This window comes from Odocoileus virginianus, chromosome 11 (assembly GCF_023699985.2).
Source record: "Odocoileus virginianus isolate 20LAN1187 ecotype Illinois chromosome 11, Ovbor_1.2, whole genome shotgun sequence".
Taxonomy (NCBI): Eukaryota; Metazoa; Chordata; class Mammalia; order Artiodactyla; family Cervidae; genus Odocoileus; species Odocoileus virginianus.
Genome location: NC_069684.1, coordinates 69,055,154 through 69,083,037, shown reverse-complemented (window position 1 = coordinate 69,083,037; position 27,884 = coordinate 69,055,154). Strand labels below are relative to the sequence as shown.

The 27,884-nt window shown below is 36.9% G+C and overlaps 1 protein-coding gene across 8 annotated transcripts; it reads left to right on the top strand.

Moving 5' to 3' along the window:
- CD55 (CD55 molecule (Cromer blood group)) lies at window positions 1-25,885 on the top strand. Of its 8 annotated transcripts, none has more exons than XM_070474545.1 (9): window positions 2-261; window positions 1,254-1,339; window positions 5,747-5,935; window positions 10,200-10,256; window positions 11,295-11,375; window positions 14,853-14,873; window positions 21,239-21,311; window positions 23,337-23,425; window positions 24,671-25,885. In XM_070474545.1, the coding sequence occupies exons 1-8, from the start codon at window positions 131-133 to the stop codon at window positions 23,383-23,385; spliced, it is 687 nt and encodes a 228-aa protein (XP_070330646.1). In that variant the 5' UTR covers window positions 2-130; the 3' UTR covers window positions 23,386-23,425; window positions 24,671-25,885. The 8 variants fall into 8 exon arrangements, with proteins under 8 accessions (XP_070330648.1, XP_070330646.1, XP_070330645.1 ...); XM_070474544.1 differs by having other exon boundaries at window positions 6-261; window positions 11,292-11,375; XM_070474547.1 differs by lacking the exon at window positions 10,200-10,256 and having other exon boundaries at window positions 1-261; window positions 11,292-11,375.
- Window positions 25,886-27,884: the final 1,999 nt, after the last annotated feature.

Genomic DNA, 27,884 nt, shown 5'->3' with positions numbered 1-27,884 from the left:
CTCTTTGTGACCCCATGGACTAATACGTTGCTTTCTTGAAACTAATCAAATGAAGGTACGATTTAAATAGTTGGATAAGTAATAGCAATGGTTCAGATGGTGAATTTGCATAGATGTGCCTGATAATTTAATGAAAAAAATCAACTTGTATTCTTTCCTAGAAAGATCATGTCCTAAGCCTAGAGAAATAGAAAATGGTCATGTCAATATAACAACTGACATACTACTTGGTGCGAACATCTATTTTTCATGTAACGCAGGGTAAGTTTGAGCATATGAAACACTATATTTAACAACTGGAAAAACAAATTAGGATTTAAGATGGAAACTTTTAGATTTGTGACCAGTGTTTACGAGCAATAAAACTACCCTTCTGCTCAATGATGAACTCATTGCACTTAATATTAGTAAAATGGGGCAAAAAAGAATATTTCTTATAATACCACCACAATTCTCTCAATTGTTAGATTTCATTATAGAATTTTAACTGTGACTTGTAGAGGAAAAAACTTGTGATAAGTTGATGATCCTTGGAGAAATTAAATCTTTCAGTGTTGAAAGCAGTCTTTACCTAAATAATGAGTTTGCATTTGTTTGTTTTCTTTGTATGCAAATAATCTGTTATAAAATATCAAGGGTTAAAAACAATCATTCTTAGTGTAAAAATATCCTTCTGACCTAAGATCTTTTGTAAGTTCTCTATATATGGGAAAGGGGTATTGTCATTGAGGATTATCAGTGTTTCAAGTGCGGCTAAAAACTTTATATTCTTTTTCTCATTTAATATCTGTAAATTGAACTATGATATTTTATTCTGTGTGTGTGTGTCCGTGTTCTTTATAAAGCTACCAGTATCATTTGTCTTCTGTACTAAACACAGATATTTGGATCATTAATAACAAATCTGGGGATACTTTGAATGCTTTAAATATAAGTACATTCTGTTATTCTATGGAATCTATATTGATCTTTTAGAACTCAGAAATAGAAAAGATTTAAGCATCTGTATTCAATATATGCCTTATCCAAATAAAAAATATTTTGCTTATCTTACAGTTTTTTATCTTTGATGTCACCCTTTTAGATATAAGTTTTTCTTTTCCTTTAAACTGCCAAATGAGCCTTTATCAACTGTTGTTTTGTCTCTATCTACTGGTGTAATAAATATTGTAAGGTGCTATTCTGAACGAGTTAAGGGAAGTCAAATATGTGTGAATGGAACTTAATGTTTTCTTCTTCCCTCATTATTTTAGGTACAAATTAGTTGGTGCAGCTTCTAGTTTCTGTGGTTCTATGGGAAATACTGTTGGGTGGACTGATGAATTTCCAGAATGTCAAGGTAAGACTGAAAAATTCTAAGGACTCTGCTATGGGACTGAATAATCAATGATAAATTGCTTTTTGGTCTTTAAAATTACCCTCAGTATATATTTGTAGTACCCTCACCTTCCAATGTGTGAATGTTTTGCCTAGTTTATATAACTCTATTAGTAATGCTTCTTAATTTAACCATGAGGATAAAGGATTAAAAATTAACTAAGGTTTATATTCTGCTTGGTCATTTATTATCTTATCATTCCTTCTAACAGTCAAATAAAATAGATTTGGGATTTTTTTCCCCTCCTTCATAATTTTTAATTTTTGGTGGTTAAAATACTATTCATTAGAAGGTCTGTGTGACTTGCTATATGCCAAAATAAGTGGCCAAAGTAGGCACTTAACCCAGACCTCTTGATTTCAAACCCGTCATTCTTCTAAGACCTAGTGTTACTTACACTAGACTCCTTTAAGGATTGTTAACTGAGCTAATTATGTTGAAATGTTTTAAACCGTGCTATACTTTTATCTTTAGAGAAAGAAGCATTCATAGCAATGAAGAAATATCTGCACTTGAAAATTCTATCTTCTCAAGAGGGAAGAGGGCACAGAGATTAATTTCCTAAAAGGGTATATCAAGTTAGATATATGTGCATTAGAGACATATGTCTCCTGAAAACAGAGGAGTAGATATGTGCAGTGTTTTAAAAAGTAGGTTTTATTTCTCTCATCCTCATTGAAATTATTGCTCATTTCAAGTTTTGGTGTTATTAAGAGCAGGAAACTTGAGTAGATGTAGTGTAATTTAACAAGCATCACACTCTTTGGTAGGGAAAGTGTGGGGTCAACTGATAAGAAGACAAATGAAATGAAGCCTTGCCAACCAGTAGTTTGCTCTTGCCACACCCACCTTGGACCCCACCTCCTATTCTACTATTTCTTCCTCTTTTTCATTATTATTTTTCAGTATCCATCCTTACTACCCGCCATCACCTTTCCTATTTCCATCATCCAGTTAGGCATTCTGTAAATGATACTAAAGCATATATGGAAAGCAAGCAGAAGCTGCTTCTGCTGCTGCTAAGTCACTTCAGTCGTGTCCGACTCTGTGCGACCCCATAGACAGCAGCCCACCAGGCTCCCCCGTCCCTGGGATTCTCCAGGCAAGAAAGAACCCTGGAGTGGACTGCCATGTCCTTCTCCAATGCATGAAAGTGAAAAGTGAAAGGGAAGTCACTCAGTTGTGTCCGACTCTGTGCGACCCCATAGACGGCAGCCCACCAGGCTCCCCCGTCCCTGGGATTCTCCAGGCAAGAACACTGGAGTGGGGTGCCATTTCCCCCTCCAATGCATGAAAGCGAAAAGTGAGAGTGAAGTCGCTCAGTCGTGTCTGACTCTTAGTGACCCCATGGACTGCAGCCCACCAGGCTCCTCCATCCATGGGATTTTCCAGGCAAGAGTACTGGAGTGGGGTGCCATTGCCTTCTCCAAGCAGGAGCTAGACCATATCTTTTTTGGTGACAGAGGCAACAGCTTATCACATAGTCTGGACAAGCAGTCTCCCAGTTGAGGCCAACATATTTACAAGCAACCGCTGTCATGGATTTCACAGAAATGTGTACACTCAGCGTGTATTCCAGCACAGAAGAGCTTTTGCGCTGCAAACCCCGTTTCTCTTTGTGTTTGCCTATAGCTAGTCCAGATCTTGCTCTCTGTCTAATATCTTCAACTCTGTGGTAAAAACCCTGATGTCCGGATTTTCCGCTCTGACTCTCTTACCTGACTCTGCAACTCTGCGATCACTGGCATCTGTATTCTGTGGGAAAGAGACCTTTTTTCATTCAGTAACCGCATGTCTTCAACTATCCCTATTAAAGCCCTATTTCTCCTAGTGTAGACTTTCCATTAAAAACTTCAAGTAGAAAGTATAAACTCTTAAGCAATGAGGTTTTTGACCTTGCCTGAGCACACAGCATATCTCAAGTATGCAGTCTGGGCCTTTATCAACACATGAGGCAGCATTGGTGTCCGTGTGGATGTGGATATGGAGGTGTGGATCCAAAGAAGGATTCAGAAGGACATATTCAGAACTTTTCCTTGGTCATACATCAATCAGAGGTGACACTTGTTCACCTCTGAAGAAAGCCTCAATGTCAGAAACACCTGTTTTCCTATCTTTCTGCCAGTATTTTCTTTTCAAAAATAATTTTAATTGATGGCTAGTACACACTAGCCTAGATTCAGTCGCTGCTATATAGTATCTGTCATTCCAGGCCCCTGTCATTATCTTAACCTCTCACTTGTAATCACCAAATATTATTTCCTTTATCTCCTTAATGTATTTCTCAAACCTGTATTTTATCTTCCATATAAACACTTTTAATATGGCTTACTAGCCTTCATTTAGACTTTTCACTAAGGGCTATTCCTAACATTTTCAGGGCCTAGGACAGAGTATAAATGGAGGTCCCAGGGCCTCCCTGGTAGCATCTGACTACAATGCGGGAGACCCAGGTTTGATCCCTGGGGCACAAGATCCCCTGGAGAAGGAAATGGGAACCCACTCCAGTATTCTTGCCTGGAAAATCCCATGGACTGAGGATCCTGGTCGGCTACAGTCTGTGGGGTCACAAGGAGTCGGACAGGACGGAGAGACTTCACTCACTCACTCAATCTAAGATTCAGCCTTTCTCAAGTTGGCGCCCCCTTGCACTGTGAGGGGTCTCTGATGCCTGTAAATGGATAGCTCAACCTACACACCCAAATCATATCCCCTGTAACCCTTAGCCCCACTCCGCTGAACTCTGGCCTAAAAGTGGACACCTCAGCAGTATAGACTATTGTCGAGAGTATGGACTAGGAAAAGCCCTGAAAGGAGTGTTGGCCCAGGGAGTTCTGGGCACCAGTTCCTGGAGCATGATTTAGACGGGGTGGGGAGCAGCTCACATTCAGCATACTGTCTCAGCCCTGCAGTTCCCCCTCTAGTAGAGAGAGGCACACCCAGAGGACGGCAAGAGCATGGCCTTTCACGGTGTGGGAGCCAGGCAGGAGTGCCACTTGCTCAAGTGATGCTGACTGCGGTGGCCTCCAGCCTGCATTCTCACACACCTTTAGTGTTTTATCCAGCCTCAGCCCAGTCATCCACCTGAAATACAAACGTGACTTGTCTCTTTCCTTCTTGAAAGAGACTTGATAGTATCTCCTCATCATGTACAATGTACAAGGTCTAAACCCCTTCATATAGTGTACAAGTCTAGCCATAGTCTATCCAATTCTCCACACTTTATGTCTTGCCCTCCTCCTTCACAAGCTGCTGAGGTTGTCTGGATACCTCAGACTTCTTCATGTCCCCACATCATTCCTATGATGCTGCCTTTGCCGGGAAACCCCTTCAGTGCCCCCACCCCTTTTATTTTGTTTCTTAAGAGTTTGCTCTGGAATTTCTCCTCACAGCCTTCCCTGACTGTACCCACAGTCCTGGGCTGGTTAGCTGTTCTTTCTTTCCATACCACTGTACACGCTTCTGCGATAATGCTCACCATTTTGTATGGACATGACCTCTCTGAATGTCTCTTTCTACTATAGTTTAAGACAGAGGAACTGTATCATACTTGGTTATACTTCTATTTATAGAACAATGCCCAGTACATATTAGGTGCTCGGAAACTGTTGGGACTGAACTGATGGTAATGTGTGTTGTCAATTCCCACTCAGCCCTGTGTAAATCAGATTAGCTTGTTTTTGTTCCCTGCTTTGATCAGTGGCCTAAAAGTAATTCATAAATAGCTAGTATTGTCTGGGTACTTAAGAGTATTTGATGTAATATAATTTGACTTCTACATGGGATCACATTGCTTTCCTGCTTTAAAAAAAAAGACAAGAAAAACAGCTTCGTGTCTCTAGAGAATGTGGACCCATCAAATTTTTTACTAGGGAAGCTGCCAGGGAGAGACTTCTTTTTATAATATAACAATCAATACTTTGCTTGTATTTGTTTTACAAATTCAGCTGCTCAGTAAGATTTACTTCAAATATAAGGCCAAGAGTCAACACATGCTTTAAAAATTTTATCCTGAAAATTAAAGTCTAATTTTGACTTTTAAAATCTTTTGCTCTATCCAAAATTTCTGTTTCCCATGCATGCCACTTACATTCCCAGCTCCTTTCATTCAGTATTGTTTCTCCCTGGACTCAAAAGCCGAGCCCTCTTCTCTGCTCTGAGGAGGGTACATCCTAGGTTTAAACTCGAGTCCTTTTACTCCTTAAATGGAAGGCTCTGCCTTGCTTTCTCTGAGATGAATTGTTCAATTTAGTAGAAGAATGGTATATTTTAATTTTTTTAAATAAAATATTTAACATATTTTAATCTTGTTTATAAAAATATCTGGTGGATTTAATTAATTTAACATATGTTATGATGTTTTAAAAGAAATTTTATGCCCAGAACCACCAAAAGTTGACCATGGGATGATTCAAGAGAAACAAGACAGTTATGCATACGGACAATCTGTAACATATAAATGTATGGAAGGCTTCGCCCTACATGGAGAGAGCTCTATCAATTGTACCGTAGAAGATGACCAAGGAGTGTGGAGTGGCCCCCTACCTCAATGCAGAGGTAATCAGTTTGCGAAGTTACATTTCTGTTTATCCTTACCCTTGGGTCTGTATATGGGCTTCAGAGAGTATACAAACTCCCTGAGAAATGAATGTAAAATGTTGTACATATGCATATTTGCATTTTTCTGGGGAATAGACTCTACGAGGGGGCCTATGAGTTCCAAAAAGGAAGAAGCACCGATGTGGAGAACATATGTTGTTGCTGTTGTTGTTTAGTTGCTTAGTCGTGTCTTAACTCTTTGCAACCCCATGGACCGTAGCCTGCCAGACTCCTCTGTCCATGGGATCCTCCAGGCAAGAATACTGGAATGGGTTGCCATTTGCTTCTCCAGGGGGTCTTCCCAACCCAGGAATCAAACTTGAGTCTCCGCTTCTCCTGCATTACAGGCAGATTCTTTTACTGCTGAGCCACCGTATGGTAAAATACAAATAATACACACATGACCTCTGTGAGTATATGTATTTGTGTAATAGTGCAGGTGTGTGCATACTCAGTCACGTCTGACTCTTTGTGACCCTATGGATTACAGCCCACCAGGCTCCTCTGTCCATGGTATTCTCTAGGCAAGAATACTGGAGTGGGTTGCCATTTCCTCTTCCAGGGGATCTTCCTGACCCAATGATCAAACCAGGTCTCCTGTGTCTCCTGCATTGCATGTGGATTCTTTACTGCTTGACCTGCAGAGTAGGATGGAGATGTATTTTACATACATATATATTTTATATGCACACACGTATGTCTTGTGTTTTTAGTGAATTAGCTTATATTTGCTGATTCTTACCATGTTACTTTCAATAAGTTAATATAGATATATTCTTGTTTATAAAAAAAGTGTATAAATTGGTTTATTTAATTGAGAGGAAATCTTAGATTGAACTGGAGGATCTAAATAATGATCTTATATGTTGTGACAACAAAGAGAAACTCTTGCCTACCTGTTGACTTCATTGAATTGTATTGTTTTCTCCCTCCAGAATTTCTCTCTTATTGACAATGTTCTCTTCTTTACATTTCTAGAAATTTCCTAGGAGGTGGCATTTATTTAAGCAGTATCATATTCAAATGCCAGTATAACTCAAACAAATGCTACTTTTATAATTATACTTGAATTTTATTAGCATGGTTTTTAAATAACATTGCTTATTAATAGTAATTTTTTCATATAAGTGGTATACATGAATATTATGAAGTAGTGTTAAAACTAGGCTTCCCAGGTAGCTCATCTGGTGAAGAATCTACCTGCAATGCAGAAGACCTCAGTTTGATTCCTGGGTTGGGAAGTTCCCCTGGAGAAGGGATAGGCTACCCACTCCAGTATTCTTGGGCTTCCCTGGTAGCTCAGACAGTAAGGAATCCACCTGCAATGCAGGAGACCTGGTTTTGATCCCTGGATTGGGAAGATCCTGTGGAGGAGGGCATGGCAACCCACTCCAGTATTCTTGTCTGGTGAATCCCCATGGACAGAGGATCCTGTCGGGCTACAGTCCATGGGGTCAAAGAGAGTCGGACATGACTGAGTGATTAAGCACAGCACAATGTTAAAACCATGTTGATGATTATATAAAATGAGAAGCAAAAGTCTCTTCTAGTCCTACCCTCAGAAGTAGCCACTGTTTACAAATTTTTGTGTTTTATTCTAGGAAATAAATATACATACACATATTTCTTTTCAAAATCATATTAATTATAATGATATATTATTTACTTAACCAGTCTCCTGTTGAAGGGAATTTAGTATCTGTACTAGTTTTTAAAAAATTATTTTTAAAAAGTTCTACAGTAAATATTATTGTGTTCCTTATATCTGTGCAAGTACATTTTTTACAATAAATTCCTTGCAGTGTAATTAAAATATCAAAGATATATGCATTCAGACTTTTGATAGATGTTACCAATATTATTTCAAAAGAAACTGTACCAATTTACTGTCCCAGTAATACTGCATATTTGTTCTCTGTATCATTAATGATAACGGTTATTATGATGTGGAGATGTGATAGTTAAAGTGTGGAAATTTCATTTAATTGTTTGAATTCATTTAAAGGGAGTAAATTTTGATATTTTAAAATTTAGCCATATGATCCACTTCATGTTTATTTCCCCTATTTTATTAAATAATCAGCTATTTAGAATTTATAATTCTGTGGTAATGCTCAAGGATGTCATGGCAGGCCAATGCTGGCATGACAATAACTACAAAACCTGGGTAGATTATTTTTAAAAGCCATATTTTAAAGGCAAAAATTGTTCCCTCAGGGAAATAACTAGGGCTGAATGAACTAAAATTCCAAGTGAAGGCAAACGATTCTGATGTGCACGTAGGCTGAGGATCTGTCTTGAACCAGATAAAAGACCATTGCTCTTGGTCGTTGTGGTCAGCTAGGATAACACACTAGAAACTGGAAATTCTCAAATGCTGACCCAGTTTTTCCTAAGAGCCATTTGCCGATTTCTAGGAATGCAGATGAGACTGGGGAGCTAGACCCCAAGCTGCCAAAGTACAAAATGAGATCTTCCTGACCCTTATGGTATTTGGACAACAGACCCATCACAAGAACAGGCTTGTATCAAGCATACAGCCAGCGTCCTTCTTATAACATTTAAGCTCATTTTGAAGCTTTGTGGAGAGAGAGGTTGTGTTGCTAGAGAGAGCACTGCTGAAGCATAGACTTGGATCGCCCACAGTCTCTCAGGGCTGAGGAAGAAAGAACTGCTTCCAAGAAGCAGAGGCAAGAGCAGAAGTAGGCTGTGTCATATGGGAAACCTGTAACCCAGCTTGGTCCTCATGGGTCAGGATGTGGTCACCGCAAACCAGTCTGCCTATCAGAAGAGGGTACTCTCCCTTTGGAAGATCATATCATCTGAATTTTATACAATGTATTGCATATAATAAAAATTATGAGATGTGGAGAGATGTAAGAAATTATAACCAAATTGGGAGAAATGAAAAGCAAATAAGAAAAATCTAGATAATTGAGTTAGCAGACAAGGACTTTAAGTGATTAATATATTCAAGATACTAACAGAAAAGATAGAGAACTTCAGCAGAGATTTGGAGTCTATAAAATGGAGTAAAATAGACATTCTTCAATAGGAAAATATAGTAGCTGAGCAGCACAGTAGACAGGTTTAACAGCAATTTGGACATAGCAGGAGATGGTAGATGGAAGAAAGGTTAATTAAAACTGAAGGACAAAGAGAAAAATAAAGTAAAATACAGACCAAATTTGAGGACATTTGAGATATGACTGTTCTAATTATGATAAAAAAAAATAGGGGAGAGAAAGAGAGAGGGAGAGAAGTGTAAGAAATATACTAAGAGATAATGACTGAAAAATTTCCCAAAGTGATGAAGTATATCAACCAAGAGATTCCAAAAACCTTCAGAACTCTAAGCAGAATAAAAACAAAATCATCTCCAGGCAAATAAAAACCAAATCATCTCCAGGCACCTCATAGCAAAACTTTTTGGAAACTCATTCATTTTACAGATGAGAAAACTGAAGCTTAGAGAAGTTGACAGCAGTCTCTAATAATGTGGTCAAACAGGCTTACACACTGCTCAGTACTGCCTTATGAGGGATTGGATCAGCAATCCAAAGTCAAATAGACCTAAAATTTTAATGTTAGATTGGAGACTCTGAGAATAAGGTCTTCACTAAATTTGCACTTCAGATATTTGTTATCTCACCTAAAATCCAAAGAGGAACTAAACTATTTTTCTATGTAAAGTTGGTAACCAACACAAGAGGAGAAAAGGGATTTACTGTAGTCTGATTGAATTTACTGCCTTAAAAGAGAAGTGAAACAAAACAAGTTCCCAAGGTCACTAACATGTCCTGACTGCTTTGGAAAAAGTGACTATGTTGTGCTTATCTTTGTTGGTTCAAGGTTGCATCCTGTTCTTCTTTGGTCTTGGCATGAGGGAAAGAGGACAATTTATGAGAAAAACTCTTTATTTGAGGGGTATTAAGAATGAGATCACTGCCAGTTCTGACTTTGATTTCCTTTTTCAAATAGAAAACAGTTTTAGGAATCTCAATATTACTTTGGTGTTGCCTATAGGTGCAACTTATTTCAAAGCAAAGATAATATATAGCATTTCAGTTCCTTGGGAAAGACATGAGAATACTTGGTTTCCTAAAAGTCTTACTTAGATATTTGTGGGGAAAGAGAAGAGTCAGAACAAACAGTTGGTTCCTAAATCTTAACTTGGACAGCATTATTTACCTAATTTTATTATAACATTTTTCTTCTACAGAAACTTTTTACAATGTCATACCAACAGTTCTGAAATCCATTGAAGTAAATGTTCCAGGTACCAAAGTCTTATCAACTCCTCAGAAACCCACCACTGTAAATGTTCCAGCTACAGAAATCTCACCAACTCCTCAGAAACCCACCACTATTAATATTTCAGCTACAGAAACCCCACCAACTCCTCAGAAACCCACCACTGTAAATATTTCAGCTACAGAGACCCCACCAACTCCTCAGAAACCCACCACTGTAAATGTTCCAGCTACAGAAACCTCACCAACTCCTCAGAAACCCACCACTGTAAATAGTTCAGCTACAGAGATCCCACCAACTCCTCAGAAACCCACCACTGTAAATGTTCCAGCTACAGAAATCTCGCCAACTCCTCAGAAACCCACCACTATTAATATTTCAGCTACAGAAACCCCACCAACTCCTCAGAAACCCACCACTGTAAATATTTCAGCTACAGAGACCCCACCAACTCCTCAGAAACCCACCACTGTAAATGTTCCAGCTACAGAAATCTCGCCAACTCCTCAGAAACCCACCACTATTAATATTTCAGCTACAGAAACCCCACCAACTCCTCAGAAACCCACCACTGTAAATATTTCAGCTACAGAGACCCCACCAAGTCCTCAGAAACCCACCACTGTAAATGTTCCAGCTACAGAAACCTCACCAACTCCTCAGAAACCCACCACAGTGAATGTTCCAGCTACAGAAACCCTATCAACTCCTCAGAAACTCATCACAATAAATTCTTCAGCTACAAAGCCCACACTAGTTTCTCAGACATACACCACTGTAAATGTTCCAGCTACAAAGGTCCCATCACCTTCTCAGAAACCTTCCACAGCAAATGATTCCGCCACGACAGCCTGGAATTCCCCAATATCAAACACTGTCTCTACAGCAGCTCAGAATCCCATCATGGCAAATGCTTCTACAACCACACCAACAACCCAAAGATTCACCCCAGCAAAATCTTTACTTACACAGAATCTTAAAGCTACACAGAAGCCCACTTCTATACATACGACTGAGGGTCTCCGTATAACACACAGATTGACCTCTGCTCATGTTACAGCAGCAAAAAGCACAGCTGTTCCCAGGACGAGCCCGCGTTTTCATAAAACAGGCACACCTAAAGGAAGAGGAAGCGCTCCTTCAGGTCAGTTTACTCAGTTCAGGTTTCCACATATGGCTTTTATGTGCCATGGTAGAAATTTCAAATTCATCAGGGTTAAAAAATTAAGTAGTCTCTGGTTTATTGTAGGGAGAGTTTCTTCATAGCAATGTTCCGACTTTCTACAGAGGCTAACTTTGGATTGTGCTAGAGCATACCTTTAAGAAAGAAATATTTTTGCAATGATATAGAAAAAGGTTGTGGTGCCATAAAAGCAATTCTAACTTAAGGTCAGTAAAAAAATGCTGCTTTTCATGTTAGCTTTAGGGAGTCACTGAATTCCTCACGATCCTTCAAAGAACCAAGTATGTATAATCCTTTAGGTTGATTTCTAGGTCTGATTCAATGACAGCGACCCATCCCTCAAGCATGCTAAAGGAACTCTCCAGATTCCCTAGAGTTGCTGATTTGGTTAAGTTCCTTAATAGTATCTTCTAAGTAATTAAAAACACAGAGTTCTTTGAAATCTTTCAGGTTAACTCTTTAAATGACAGTTTTTATGAAAGCAGAGTAACATATGCTTTAGATTTAAGGAAAACTTACTGAGTGAACGAAACCCATCTAACTAATTAATGCTTTTTCAGACCACCAGGATATCTTCTTATTTTACAACTTGCTTAATGAATAGCCATTTTTATAGACACTCTTGTTCTCTAAGACAGATATGTGGATTTTTGGTTGTTTTTATCCATTTGTTTATATATATATATATATATATATATATATATATATATATATATATATATAAAATCTCAATAGGACTGAGCCAAGAGATAATTTTTTAAATTATTTTAACTTTTCACTGACATCAGCACACAGAAAATTGTAAAAAATATACATAAAGACTTAATAACTTTCCTAAGGCAAATATCAGTGTAACTACCACATATGTCAAGAAATAGAGCAGCATCAGCCCCTCAATTTCCAGATGCTCTGTCAATTCTGAACTCTGTTCTCTGACTTCTCCAGCTAGTGAAACTGTGGCTTTCCGCTCTCTATGCCAAGTGGCCTAGGGATTTCTCCCTGCTGCATGCAGGCAGATCCCACTCCCTGCAGCTCATCTGCTGCCTGAGCTCTCTCAGTTTTGATTTATTTCTTCCTGAGTTAGTTTGTTCTTCCATGTCTTCAGATAGTTATCATTGTTGATTTTTCAGTACATTGTCCAGATTTCATAAATTGCCATACTCAAGCTCATTTGGCCATTAGCCACAATCTTTAAGAACTTAAAACATTACAGATACTATTGTTGAAATTTCATTTGTATGTTTCTTTATTCCTTTAGGTAAAAGGTCAAATACACAAAATCTCACTCCAATTAGTTCCCCTTTTTAAAAAGCGAACTTCAATTCCTGCCTGCTTCTTTAAAAAAATTTTTTTTATCAAAGTATAGTTGATTTACAATGTTGTGTTCATTTCTTCCGTACGGCAAAGTGACTCAGCTTGTATGTATAAATCCCAACCTTCTAATTTCTCTCTCCCTCCAACCTTTCCCCTTTGGTAACCATAAATTTTGTGTTCTAAGTCTGTGAGTCTGTTTCTGTTTTGTAAATAAATTCGTGTCATTTTTTTTTTTAGATTTCACAATATGTGCTATGATAGTTCTCTTTGTCTGACAATCTAAAGGTTCATCTATTTTGCTGCAAATGACATTATTTCATTCTTTTTATGGCTGAGTAATATTCCCTTGTATACATGTACCACGTCTTCTTTATCCATCCCTCTGCTGATGGACATTTAGGCTGCCTCCATGTCTTCTCTATTGTGAATAGTGCTGCAGTGAACATTGGGGTGCATGTATCTTTCCATATTAGAATTTTTATCTTTTCTGGATCTATATTCAGGAGTATTGGATCATATGGCAACTGGACTTTCTTGGTAGCTCAGCTGGTAAAGAATCCGCCTGCAATGCAGGAGACCCCGGTTTGATGCCTGGGTCAGGAAGATCCCCTGGAGAAGGGATAGGCTACCCACTCCAGTATTCTTGGGCTTTCCTGGTGGCTCAGATGGTAAAGAATTTGCCTACAGTGCAGGAGACCTGGGTTCGATCCTTGGGTTGGAAAGATCACCTGGAGGAGGGCATGGGAACCTACTACAGTGATCTTGTCTGGAGAATCCCCATGGACAGAGCAGCCTGGCAGGTGTCCATGGGTCGCAGAGTCGGGCACGACTGAGCGACCAAGCGCACACACAGCAACACTATTCTAGGTTTTTAAGGACCCTCCATGCTGTTCTCCATGGTGGCTGTACCAATTTGCATTCCCATCAACAGTGTGGAATGGTTCCCTTTTCTCCTCACCCTCTCCAGCGTTTACTGTTTGTAGACTTTTTGATGATGGCCATTCTGATCGGTGTGAGATAGTACCTCATTGTGCAAGCTTCCTCTCTGTGTTTTTATTCTTATGCTACATTACTGCTTTGCATGTTTTTTATAATTTGTGTAAACAGTATGTCATATGTTTCATTACCTAACTTGACTTTTTGCACTCAACATTGCTTTTGTGGCTTATATTGATCCAATTAGATTCAGTTCATTAATTTTAACATTTATATGTGATTATTGACTTCTTAAAATTTTATAACATCTCTGGCACTAAAAATTTTTGGTTGAATATATAGGTTTAATAGGGCAAAGTGAAGAGAAACAAGCTCACTTAGTATAAATTTGTTATAGAGCTAACTGTGTTGAAATACTTTTTTTCTGCATGAATATAAGATAATTTAACAAATTTAACTTAAACTTTTCAATTATTTTAAATGATTATAATAAAAATACAGTGAACATTTGGGATAGAATTTCTCTCTTATATACAATTAATTTACCCTTTAAATACTGTATGCCTTTTCTGCTCTTATTGAAAAAATAGTAGTAACTATTACTGAGTGTGATCCATAGTAGCATGTACCATGCACCTTCCATTTGTCAGTATTAGTCCTTACAGTAACCTTGATTTGCCATCAAGTCATATAATCAAATTTATATAGTGTTTATTTCAGTATTCAATAACTCTTTAGTCACATTATATGTTTCTATTGTTGGCTGACTTTGTTTAATAGAAAGAAAAGAAAATGAACTCGCTCAGTCGTGTCCGACTCTTTGCGACCTCATGGACTGTAGCGTACCAGGATCCTCAGTCCATGGGATTTTCCAGGCAATAATACTGGAGTGGGTTGCCATTTCCTTCTCCAGGGGATCTTCCTGACCCAGAGATCGAACACGGGTCTCCTGCATTGTAGGCAGACGCTACCAGGGAAGCCCTTGTTTAATAGAGATAGATACTGATGTGTGTTACTTGATTGTTAGTAATATGATTGCTTTCATTAATTTATTTATAATTGTTTCTTTTAGTTACTTTTGAACTTTAAGTACAGTTGATTGATAAACATATATTTATTAAATTGCTAGCAAATCAATGACTTTAAAGCATTTTACTTTTGTAATTCTTTCCTTTTTTTCTTCTTTAGTTGCTAGCATCATTGCATCGGGTAAGTGTGTCTCTCTGAGAGTTCGCAGAATTTGTCATCGCTTTTGGATATATAATTCCTGGAAAAGAATATTGTTTCTTTACTGTCCTTGTTGTTGCTGTTCAGTCACTAAGGCGTGACCAACTCTTTGTGATCCCATGGACTGTAGCATGTCAAGCTCCTCTGCCCTCCACTATCTCCCAGAGTTTGGTCAAATTCATGTCCATTGAGTTGGTGATACTGTCTTAGGGATACTATCAGAATACAGTATGTGTGGGTGCCAAAGAGAAAACAGGTGAAGGCATCTTATTGACATGTTTGTGGGCACCATTAGGTACTCAGTATGTTAGAGTACTCAGTATGTTAACATTTCCCACCATGTTCTTGTTCCAGGGTAATTTTAGGACAACTTCAAATCATTTGGCCAATCAGTCAAGTATTATTGCATGCCTCGTGGCTCACTGCATCTCATTCTAGTGCCTAAGAATCACAAGAGGAGAGAGTTATCAATACAGTTTCTATCCTCAAGTGTTTTATAATTAATCATAAACTACTCTATTTCTAGATTTGTCCTATCTCAAGTAAAACAAAGAATGTTACTTTTGGTTATATCTTCTTCCTTTTCCCTTCCCTGTCAGTGGTTTAAAGTAAAGTTTCTCCAAAAAATACTCTGTTGTTGTGAGCATGAGACCAAAAACATACCTGTTGCAATTTCTTCTATCATTCGGTCCAGTCCTTTTTTGTTTGTAAATATATCATCTGATGTTATGTATTAACAAGATTAATGAGATGGTGAAAGAAATGTCTGTTAAGAAGCAATACAGCTAAATTGGCATATTGATAAGTAATGTCTAATGGAAAATACACTTATAAAAATTTTTAAAAAGCACTTTGATTTATGTGTTTATAAGCTAAAAGCTCATCTTATGCATGCATGAATTAGCCATATGACTATGAAACTGAAAGTAATACTTGCTTTTATTATTTTCATTGTTACTTATTACAGTTTTTATGTTTTAGGCAAACCTCTTTTAAGCTAAAAGATTTATTTTGAAAGATTCCAACAGTTGCAATTCACTTTGTCCTTCGTATATTTTAAATAAAAATAAATACATTCTAAGTGAAAATCTCATGATCTAATGGCTTAATGACATTCTTAATAGACGAACTTAAAATTTAATAGATAAGCTTTTTCTTACCAGCTCAGTGGCATTCAGTGAAGATTTGAGGTGCTTATTATTTTCTCTAAAATTCTTTAAGTATATATTGTGTGATTTTCCAGAAACTTTCCCTTAGGGTTAGTTGTAATTCCAACCTGTGCTCAAAAATAAAGAGCAATTCCTTCCCTCTTATATCAGACATATGATAATATTTTTCTTTGGGATGTTATACTTGTAAAACACAAACCTGAAAATTATCTTTACTTCTTAAATGTAGTCTGTGAATGAGGTCACTTTTCTCATTTTAAAGATAAACTCTACAACAAGGAAATTGCTTTTATTGATTCTACTGCAAAGGACATGAGTGACACAAATGATATTGGAACTTTGCATTTGAATGCAAAAACTTTGAATATTTTCCTGTTTAATTTTGCCAAGAAATAGAGACTGACTGCTCATCTCAGAGCTTTATCTGCTGTGTAAGTGAAGCCTGCCTTGTGGTTTTCTTCAAACATTTTATTTGTTTATTTGTTTTTGACTGCGTCAGGCCTCAGTTGCCACCTGTGAGATCTTCATTGTGGTGCGAGGGCTTTACAGTTTGCTGCCCATGGGCATCTGACTGAGGCCTAGTTGCCCCAAAGCATGTGGGATCTTTAGTTCCCTGTCCCGGGATCAAACCTGCATTCCCTGCTTTGGAAGGCAGATTCTTAACCTCTGGACCTCCAGGGATATCGCTATGAGGTGATTTGTAAAGCTATTCTCTGCTGTGTACTAGTGTATTTTCCAAAAACAATTTTTTTCCTTTTTTTTTCATTATTACCCTCTCCCCCTCAAGGATCTTGTAAGGCTTTTTCCCCCTAATCATCCCTATAAAATATTAATACTACAGATATAATATAAATCTATTTATGTACTGTATGCACATCTGTACTTTATATGTAAAAAAGTCAAAAAAACACTTTTCCCCCTTTAGGGATGATACCAACCCTACTGAGAATACATGCTGTATATAATTGTGGGGTTTTCTGTCTGTTTTTGTTGACAGTATTTTATAGAAGGACGACTTGTGCTTTGGAATCAGGCAGACCTTGGTTTCAATCCTGTTTTGGATTTTTTTTTCTTTCCATTTAGTAATTACTCAACCCAAGTGATTTACTTAATCTCTCTGAGTCTCAATTTTCTCATTTATGAGATGGTGATCATGATTCCTGTTTAAAGTCTTGGAAGCTTAATGAAATAATGGTTGTGAAAACTACTTGGCATAGTGCTAAAAATTGGGTAAATCTCGGCTTTAAGAATTCTTTTTTATTTTGTCACTGTCATCTTTCTGAGATGGATGTCTGACAATTTTATCGCTCCCTCTGGCCACACCAAAGAATCAGATGGTCCTTTATTAGAGTGACATGTGCGTGTTGGGTCGTGGTGAGGACTGCATGGAAACCCGCCTGTGTGTTATTTCACTTACTTCTCACACCGGTCCTGTAGTGTAGCTGTGTCCCACCTTGTAACTTAGAGAACTGAGGCTGTGCCAGACTCTTAACTTGCTCAAGGTCACATGGCATTCGGCACTTGAATAGAGGGAGGTGATTAGTTTCTTCAGCACTCAGCGCTTGAAAGGGCAGAAAAATTCTCCTAGAGCTGTACAGCTCAAATTTAACAATTAAGATAGTCCTGATTATTTATAAGTGTTGCTTTTATTCCCTTCAATAAAACAGAAATAGATGTTTTTGTGGAACTCTCTTGCTTTTTCCATGATCCAGCGGATGTTGGCAATTTGATCTCTGGTTCCGCTGCCTTTTCTAAAACCAGCTTGAACATCTGGAAGTTCACAGTTCATGTGTTGCTGAAGCCTGGCTTGGAGAATTTTGAGCATTACTTTAGTAGCGTGTGAGATGAGTGCAATTGTGTGGTAGTTTGAGCATTCTTTGGCATTGACCTGTCTCTTGAGAAACCTGTATGCAGGTCAGGAAGCAACAGTTAGAACTGGACATGGAACAACAGACTGGTTCCAAATAGGAAAAGGAGTATGTCAAGGTTGTATATTGCCACCCTGCTTATTTAACTTATATGAAGAGTACATCATGAGAAACGCCAGGTTGGAGGAAGCACAAGCTGGAATCAAGATTGCCGGGAGAAATATCAGTAACCTCAGATATGCAGATGACACCACCCTTATGGCAGAAAGTGAAGAGGAAATAAAAAGCCTCTTGATGAAAGTGAAGGAGGAGAGTGAAAAAGTTGGCTTAAAACTCAACATTCAGAAAACTAAGATCATGGCATCTGGTCCCATCACTTTATGGGAAATAGGTGGAGAAAGAGTAGAAACAGTGTCAGACTTTATTTTTGGAGGCTCCAAAATCACTGCAGATGGTGATTGCAGCCATGAAATTAAAAGACACTTACTCCTTGCAAGGAAATTTATGACCAACCTAGACAGCATATTAAAAATCGGAGACATTACTTTGCCAACAAAGGTCCGTCTAGTCAAGGCAATGTTTTTCCACTGGTCATGTATGGATGTGAGAGTTGGCCAGTGAAGAAAGCTGAGCACCGAAGAATTGATGCTTTTCAACTCTGGTGTTGGAAAAGACTCTTGAGAGTTTTCCCTTGGACTGCAAGGAGGTCCAGCCAGTCCATCCTAAAGGAAATCAGTCCTGGGTGTTCATTGGAAGGACTGAAGCTGAAGCTGAAACTCCAATACTTTGGCCACATCATGTGAAGAGTTGACTCATTAGAAAAGACTCTGATGCTGGGAGGGATTGTGGGCAGGAGGAGAAGGGGACGACAGAGGATGAGATGGTTGGATGGCATCACTGACTCGATGGACATGGGTTTGGGTGGACTCTGGGAGTTGGTGATGGACAGGGAGGCCTGGCGTGCTGCGGTTCATGGAGTCGCAAAGAGTCGGACATGACTGAGCTACTGACCTAACCTGACCTTTATTCCCTTCATTGCTGAAATCCTATGTTGTGACACTCATAAGCTGCTTGTAGCAATTAGCAATAGTAAAGAAAAAAAGAGAATGCTCAGTGAAATATCTAAAGTACTTTTTCTTTTAAACATCACATGCTTATTTACTTATGCTTTTATGTCAAATAGGATTATAAGGAAGAACACAACCTGCTCACAGCTTTCTTAGTTTTTCACAGTATAAAAAGTGCATTTCCACTTCATGGCATGTGTATAATTGAGGCCTTTTGAAATGACTGGGTGAATCCACATTTTTCTGGAAAGGAGGCAAGCCTCATTCTGATTTGGGTTGTTCAGGAATGGAGATAATACTCTATATATTAATATAATACCCATCTAATACAAATTTAGTTTGAGTAATCTCAGGTATTTTTATTGAGAATATTACGAACAGTTAAAATCATGCATTTTTACTATTTATAAGTACCATGCCAGTTATTGGAGATAATGTGCTAATATGTGAGAAACTGCTTTGCACTGTTTTAAGTCCCAGGTAAATATATTTCTACATAATGGGGAACATTACTAAAATACTCCTTTTACTTAGAGAAAAACATTTATAAAATTATGTGATTTTCCTACCCAAAAGCTCTTCAATGACACTGGAATCATCATCTTAATTTCACTTATAATATTATAGTTTCATTTATCCCAGGTTGTTGTTGTTGTTTAGTTGCTCCTAGTCTTTGCTGCTCCATGGACTGTAGCACACCAGGCTTCCCTGTCCTCCACCATCGCCTGAAGTTTGGTTTGCTCAAGTTCACCTCTATTTAGTCAGTGATGCTGTCTAACCAAGTTGGCCTAAATTGTTTTAGTCTTAAATTAGTACTCATTCACCTTTGGGTGAATTTTAGATCATAAACTATTGCCTTTATAAAGTTTTCTTTGTTTTAATTTGCAAAATAGTATTCTCATTAATTATTAATTGAGGAATTATTATTTAGAATTATACTTCTCATATTTCTGTAGTTTGCATTGGTTTTCTGTTAAAACATAAACCTTCACACTTTCTTTTAGAATCACATATATGTGCTGACCAGTGTTCTAAGAATATTCCCACTTTTGTCATCCAGACATTTGGGATCACTTTAAAATTTTTCGATCTTCATTTATCATTCAAATTGAAAATGGGATTTTTCTGCAACATTTGAAAATGGTGGGATTAATGAGAAGTGGTAAAACAAAAAGAAACCCCAAGTTTTCGAGGAGCCACGATTTATTAGTGCTGTCTTTCAAACTAATGCCTTGGTGCTAAGGAATCAAATAAATTGGGTAAAATACTGTAAATTCTGTGGTAGAAACAGCTGTTTTTAAAATTATGTATCCACATGACAGCTCAGTTATGCGACATTTATCGTATTTTGCTGATTTGAAACTGGACACACTTGTTAGTCATATTAGCTTCAGTTGCTTTTCTAGTATCATTTATGCTTTTCTTTGTAGTACAGATCAAAAACATAGAGTTCAAGGATTTGGGATGGTGTAGTGGGGAAGGAAAGGGATACGCAGGGTGGTGAGGAGAAAGAGCACTGATTGGTTTTAAGAAGAAAGTTTATGTGTAAAAATCAAGGTATAAAAAATTTTTTTACTGTTGATCAAATTATTTCATCAATTATTTGTTGTTGTTCAATTCAAAATAGTGCATTTAATATTGAAAGTAAATACCAGTTTCCCTAAATGAAATTTTATCTGCAGTAGACCAAACACTGGAAAGCATTTCTGTAGTTTTACTCTCCAGGCCCAGGTACTGATGCCTTTCCTATGATGGAGAAAGGCCTACATCTCTGTTACCTTTACTATGAACGGAGTAAATGGCCTTGCCATTAGCCACATATGGAAGCTTCACCTTTCTGAGACTCAATTTAATTATCTACAAAATAAATGTGAACTCCAAGACATCTTCTAGTGCTGAAATTGCACATAGTACAGTCAATATGTTTAAATAATCAGTAATCAAATAATTTAAAATTAAGCATGGTGGGGTTGAAACATTTTAGAATCCTCTCAAATCTGTAAGATTTTATTTGAGCATTGTGATACTTCATTTTAAATATTTAATTTTCTCTTGAAAGAAGATAAATAACACATAGATCTTACTATCAAACTTGTGACATAAGCAAGCAAGCAAAATATAATTCATGTCTCCTGTTTTTTCTTTAACTTACCTGATAATCAGTATGTTTGTCATTGTGAATTACACTGTATATGTAATTGCTCATTTCCTTATTGATTGACTTACCATTTTTCCCCCTCAAGGATGTGTTCCTGTTACTGTAATAATTTGTATCATAATTCTAATCAAAATTTCCCGAGACAGTGGAAAATCAGGGTGAGCAAAAATTCTGATGTTTTTAAAAAATTTGTTCTTAGCTTCTTTCCAGTAAAACTTGACACTATAACAGTAGATAACTTTCTAAGCTTAATTGTACTTTTTGACATGCTATATCTTTATTCCTTTTGTCTGTATTTACTATCTTGGATGAATAGCCTGTGTCTTTAAAAAAAAATTTAGAAATCTCAGTATATACAAGAACATTAAGTGATTTGAAAGCCAAAGTCTCATCACAATCTATTGATCAACTCATCTTTTTTCTCTACTCAGTACAATTTATGAATATCTCTGTGTTGTACACAAGTGAAAATGTCTAGAAAAAGAAACTCTAATGTATTGTTAAATTGCATGTGACTAGGCCTATGAATAAATCGGATTTACTAATAGATGCCAATCTAGCCAAAGTCAGCCCAGTGCTTAAGAGGGCAAGTTCTAGAACCTGGCTGCTTGATTCCATTTCAGGGTCTACTGTTTACATGCCATTTGACTGTAAGGAGCTTAATCTCTCTATGCCTCAATTTTCTCATTTGTAAAATGGGGGAAATAATAGTACCCACCTCATGGAATTGTAGTATCTGTTTTGTGGTATCAAATGAATCACCACCTGGAAAGGGGTTAGGATCTCACTTGGCACACAGTAAGCACTCAGGTGATAAAAAACAACACAGAAAGAAAAAGAAAATCAGTACTTGAAACGTCTGGTCTGCATTGAATATACATGTGTTAAATATAAAGTCATGGTTGGCTCTGATATATCCTGTAGACAGAGTAATATTTAAATTGACCTTCCGTTTTGTAGATTTTATCATTCAGAACACTAATTGTGGAGTTCACATAAACTGAATTCTTTCTGAAATGCCCTAATGCCTGTCTATTTTTTCATTGCTTAAGAACAATTATATTTTAATGCTGTTACTCATTGCCTTTTCAATTCTTTGGATGATGTATCTCCTTTTTAGCCTTCATGGCTCTTTCCCTTCTCTTTAAGTGAACAATGTTATTTAAGCCTTTTATAAGGTAAAGTATGAAAACATTCTTTAAATCACTAAGCAGTTCAGTCTTTTGTTAAAAGCATTTGGTCACTAGGTCCTATTTTTTTTTGGGGGGGGGCAGGATTTATAGATATTTGTTTACTGCCAATAAAATATTCTAGATGCTTTAAGAGCAAATGTAGTAAAATATGACTTCTTCAGATTTTTCTGAAACTTTTAAAGAATGTGGTTTAGAGCTCAGTATAAATAACAGAATTCTAAGTCATATAAAGTGAGTTAAGTTGGTACAGATGCCTCCTCAAGACTATTTTGGAAAAAAGAATAAAAAATTATTTTTCTGTACTTCTTTACATATAGTCTAGCTCTGCTTTTGAATTGGAGCATTATCAGTATAATTCACAAGCCAATATTCCAGGGCTTGTTAGGTTGAGGGGGATGGAATGGAATGAGTTTGCTGGGGGCTTTCTCTTGGCTATGATAAGTTTCTTTAGATATTTTGGTAAAATAATTGACCATGATATTTTTAATAGAATGAAAAGTGCTGAAATGTAGAAGGAGGGAATATTTATGTTTTATTGAGATTTTTGCAGTAAATCTAATTCTTCTATTTCTATTTATATTCTGAATCAGAAAAAATTCATGCAAATCCCTGAGAAAGAATTTGCTTTTTTTTTATGTCCATTTAAAAACACTCCACTTGCCTTATTTTGGAAGTATAAGCTGTTGAGTGTAAGAGGTAACTTTATACATTCCTTGTTATTTTCTCAATTTTATGTTGATTTAATTAAAATTTGATTTTTAATGAGACAGGGGAAAGAGTAAATGAGTGTGAAGGTGTCTCATACCTTCACCTGTTGATATTTTGTGTTTGCCTATCCAAGGATTTATTTACGTCTTTTAGAAGTGTTGGTATATATGATAAATTTTAGTGTATAAAAAGAATGTGATTGTAAACAAATGCTCATGTTGCTTTTTGATTGAGCTTTAAAGTTGCATAATTCAATCACTATTTTCTTTCTCCACTATTCAGCTCTTACTCCCCATGTGAGGACAAAACACATAGGTGTGATTCACTATAACTGGTGATGCTGCAGAAGTAAGACCTTTGATTTACAAAAGGTATATAGTTCAGTAAAATCACATTTCTCTGTCTTGGAAAATGTCAAGGATTTGACACAATTGGCTTGGTATCTATCTGTGACTATTAAAGGACAATAGAGTTTTAAACCTCTATTATTGTTAGAATTGTTTTTCTTTGTTGAATGATTGACTAACACATTGAATCTTTGTTAACATGACATGTTTTCAGCCCTCCACTCTTCAGCAGTATACCTATTGTCTCATTCTGTGTTTTGTACTCAGTTTATTGAAATGTTTGAATGTTCACAATCCTACAAATAATCTGGAAGAAGCAAAAGATTGATACATTAGGGCTTACAAATAGGAATGCCTTCATTGTGACTATTTGCATCATGAGATGGTTGACTCATACTGTATTTACTTCTCCCATTTGTAATGTTTAAGAAATATCAAATCTATTTTAAAGAGTCTTTTATAAGTCATGTTTATAGATCTAATCTCTGTTAGGTTGTGAGTCAAAATTATCAAACAAAACTGACTTAATATATATGTATGTGTGAAACTTCCTAGGTGTCTTCTTTTGATTAAACTTTCTTCCATTCCAGGGAGTTTTCATTGATTTTTAATCTGAAATACCTTAGTTGAATCTAACTTGGCAATTTATCACAAGAAACTAAAAACTCAAGTGTCATATTTTAGTTGGTGTTGCTTAAAGAATCCACGTACAATATAGGAGACCTGGGTTTGATCCCTGAGTTGGGAAGAACCCCTGGAGAAGGGAATGGCTACCCCTCCAGTATTCTTGCCTGGAAAATCACGTGGACAGAGGAGTCTGGCAGGTTATCATGGAGTCACAAAGAGATGGATATGGCTGAGTGACTAACACACTTTCATATCTGCTGCTGCTGCTGCCTGGTCGCTTCAGTCGTGTCCAACTCTGTGCAATCCTATGGACTGTAGCCCATGGGGTTCCTCTACCCATGAAATTCTCCAGGCAAGAATACTGGAGTGGGTTGCCATGCCCTTCTCCAGGGGATCTTTCCAACCCAGGGATTGAACCCAGGTCTCGGGCACTGCAGACAGATTCTTTACCACTGAGCCACCAGGGAACTGTACTGGGTGGGGTGGTCCATGCTGTATAACTTACTAACTTTGCATTTCTTTTGTACCCCAAATTAACCAACTATTCTATTTCATGATTTATCACGTAGTAATTAAAAATGAATATATATCACCAGTAAGTAAAGTTATTTTGGTTTTAATTTTTTTTTCTCTTACTTTCAGGACATATGTATATAACATTGACAGTTTTGCTTATGATGCTAATAACCGTTGGCTAACTGAGCCAAAGAAGTTGAGAAGAAAGTGTTTTGCATGTTATCTTGTTTTTAAGATGCGTAGGAATGTCCACGAAGCAAGGAAAGATGAATCTGTCCTGGAATCACAGTCTCAACACTCCTAAGACCCTTGAAAATAGAACAATTCATAAGATTAAGAGTGATTACTTTCATAAAAGTGTGGGAAAGTGGAGAGATTTGTTCATGTTTAGAATGTGAGAAAAAAGAAAAAAAACTGAATTTTTTCCACCAAATATGTAATGTTATTTTTATTTATAAAAGCACAAAAAAATTAAAACAATTGGATATTGAAAACAAATGAACCAGTCTCTTATAAGGAAAATTGTCAAAGAGATAAAACACATTATATAATAATCTTCCTTGACTAAAGGGCATTTTTGCTTTTCTTATTCTATTAAGATGAGCCAGAATTAGTTGGCAAATTTTTTTAAAGGAAAAACATGCTGATGATCCAAGAGTGTTGAGTTTCTTGGGTTAGTTGGTGACAAAGGAGGAATAAAGAATGAAGGAATAATTCTTCCTTTTTCATACAAGCACAGATAGTGAATTAGCTCCTTATTTGTAAGATAGATCAGCTATAATTTTGTTCTTAGAACAATTTTTTCTATTTGAAAAAGAGCCCCCATGAAAGAGTGAAAGTTGTCTTAGATTTACTTAATGGCTTTAAAACTCTGTAGAGATATTATAATATTAATATAAGAAAAGATTCTATATTTCTGAAGTGAGATGTTCATATTCAAATTGTAAATCTTATTCTTTTGTAACATTAAGTTTAATTTATATTTATTTATGTTTTACATGTATATCAGAGAAAGGTCAAGGAGATATGTAAAGAAAAATTTATTTTCCCTACATAGAAATAACCACATTTTTGTCTCATGTGGTATTTGGCATTTATTTTCTTGTGTAAATTGTTTATAAATAAGGGAGTCCCTTCCTGCCTTTCATAGGAGTTTAGAGTGCTGCCCTTTGGCTTAGTGGGAATCACTTTTAATGTATGACTTGTTATTGATTTACCTAAAGGCAATCACATCAGTTTCCAGATTCTTAATATGTTCTTGTCATCCTGCCAGTTACATGTTAAGTGTTGGAATAGACTAGAATATATGCATAAATAAATTTCACAATAATTATTTTGTCACATTGCTTCATTGACTTTGTTGTTCAGTTCAGTTCAATTCAGTCGCTCAGTAGTGTCCAACTCTTTGCAACCCCATGAGTCGTGTCCCCTCTTTGCCAGGCCTCCCTGTCCATCACCAACTCCCGGAGTTTACCCAAATTCATGTCAATCGAGTCGGTGATGCCATCCAACCATCTCATCCTCTGTCATCCCCTCCTCCTGCCCTCAATCTTTCCCAGCATCAGGGTCTTTTCCAACGAGTCAACTCTTCGCATGAGGTGGCCAAAGTATTGGAGTTTCAGCTTCAGCATTAGCCCTTCCAATGAACACCCAGGACTGATCTCCTCTAGGATGGACTGGCTGGATCTCCTTGCAGTCCAAGGGACTCTCAGAAGTCTTCTCCAACACCACAGTTCAAAAGCATGAATTCTCTGGTGCTCAGCTTTCTTTATAGTCCAACTCTCACATCCATACATAACTACTGGAAAAACCATAGCCTTGCTAAGATGGACCTTTGTTGACAAAGTAATGTATCTGCTTTTTAATATGCTATCTAGGTTGGTCATAACTTTCCTTCCAAGGAGTAACTGTCTTAATTTCATGGCTACAATTACCATCTGTAGTGATTTTAGAGCCCCCCAAAATAAAGTTTGTCACTGTTTCCATTGTTTCCCCATTTGTTGTTAAAGTGTTTTAAAATAAATTCCATAAGCATCATGACATTTCACTATAAATATTTAAATATGTATTTCCAACAATAAAGACTTTTTTCCTAACTAGCCACATCATCACAACTAACAAGATTAATGGTAATTTCCTAATAGTTTCTAATATTAGTAAATACTTTTAACTTCCTTAAAAGTCCTGCAAATAGGCCAATGTCTATCTACTAATTCATTCATTTGTTAAATAGGAGGACCTACTCTACCTGCTGTGACAGTCTGTGCTTCCTGGGGTAGCCCCAAGGATAATACTGATTTAGTTACTCAGAAAAATCCATAAGAGCCTACTACATGCAGGTTATCATGTGTTAGGTGCTGCAGCTACCAAATGACTGCACAGTATCTACCCACTTATCTACTTAGAAGAAGACCAAAGCCATACACTTACTGAGAGAAAGAATGTAGAGTTATAAGTGTTACACTTGTACGGAATATAAGGAGTTCTTAAGCCATTTTTGCTAGGTGGTGGGCTGGGATCATTCAAGACTGTTCATACTGAGAAAGGACAAATAGATGAGATTAACCTGGCAGGACTGGGGGCTGCAAATAGTGTAGCAAGCTCAAAGTAGGAAAGGCTTGGAGAGGGGACTATGGTGTGTCATGCGTAGTGTAAAATAATAAATTCTGGATAGTTTATTTTGATGTGATTAAAAGTCAGAATCAATGGTCACAAGTTTATAGTAGCAAGAGTTTTAGATATTGGGAAACATTAAACTTGACAATAAGTTATACTGAGTCTTTATATCTTATTACTTAGGTAAGGGTATAAGCTGAAAAACATCTAACAATCAGTTACATGAAGAAAATAATTATAGAAATAAGTATTTTAAGTATAATGGGATTTTCCTGTATGACTTATAATTTTTATCCTGTAATCATGAAGCTGAATAGTTTTATATTTTCCCAAGGTAAGCTCTTCTATAATATTATACTTTAATTGCCAAGATTGTATTATTGCTTTTACCTTGAGACTGGTGCTTATTTGTTGTAGGAAATTATACTTGCTCACCACAGAAATTTGTGTTTTATAGTATTTAACCTACAATTGTTATCAAATTTCTTGGAACATTTGAACATTAATTGTTTTTGTCTTATCACACCTTGGCACTGATTTTTTAGTCAATGCCCAAAGTGGAAATGCCTTATCTTCCACACCCCCACTATGAGTGTTCCCTGCACCCCCTTGCCCGAGTTAAAAACTGCCTCCTCCCTAAGGTTGGTGCTTCTTTTGCAGTCCACTCCAGTGGTGGCTGATTTGTTTTCAGACTACAGATGCTTCAGTGTTCAGAGGTGGTGGT

Excerpts from the sequence above, each read along its gene's own strand:
- CD55 (XM_070474544.1), top strand. The coding sequence starts at position 131 with ATGAAAAAAATCAACTTGTATTCTTTCCTAGAAAGATCATGTCCTAAG. Across the intron at positions 11,376-14,852 it reads AAGAGGAAGCGCTCCTTCAG|TTGCTAGCATCATTGCATCG; the intron begins GTCAGTTTACTC and ends TTTCTTCTTTAG. Across the intron at positions 21,312-23,336 it reads CGAGACAGTGGAAAATCAGG|CTCTTACTCCCCATGTGAGG; the intron begins GTGAGCAAAAAT and ends TCCACTATTCAG.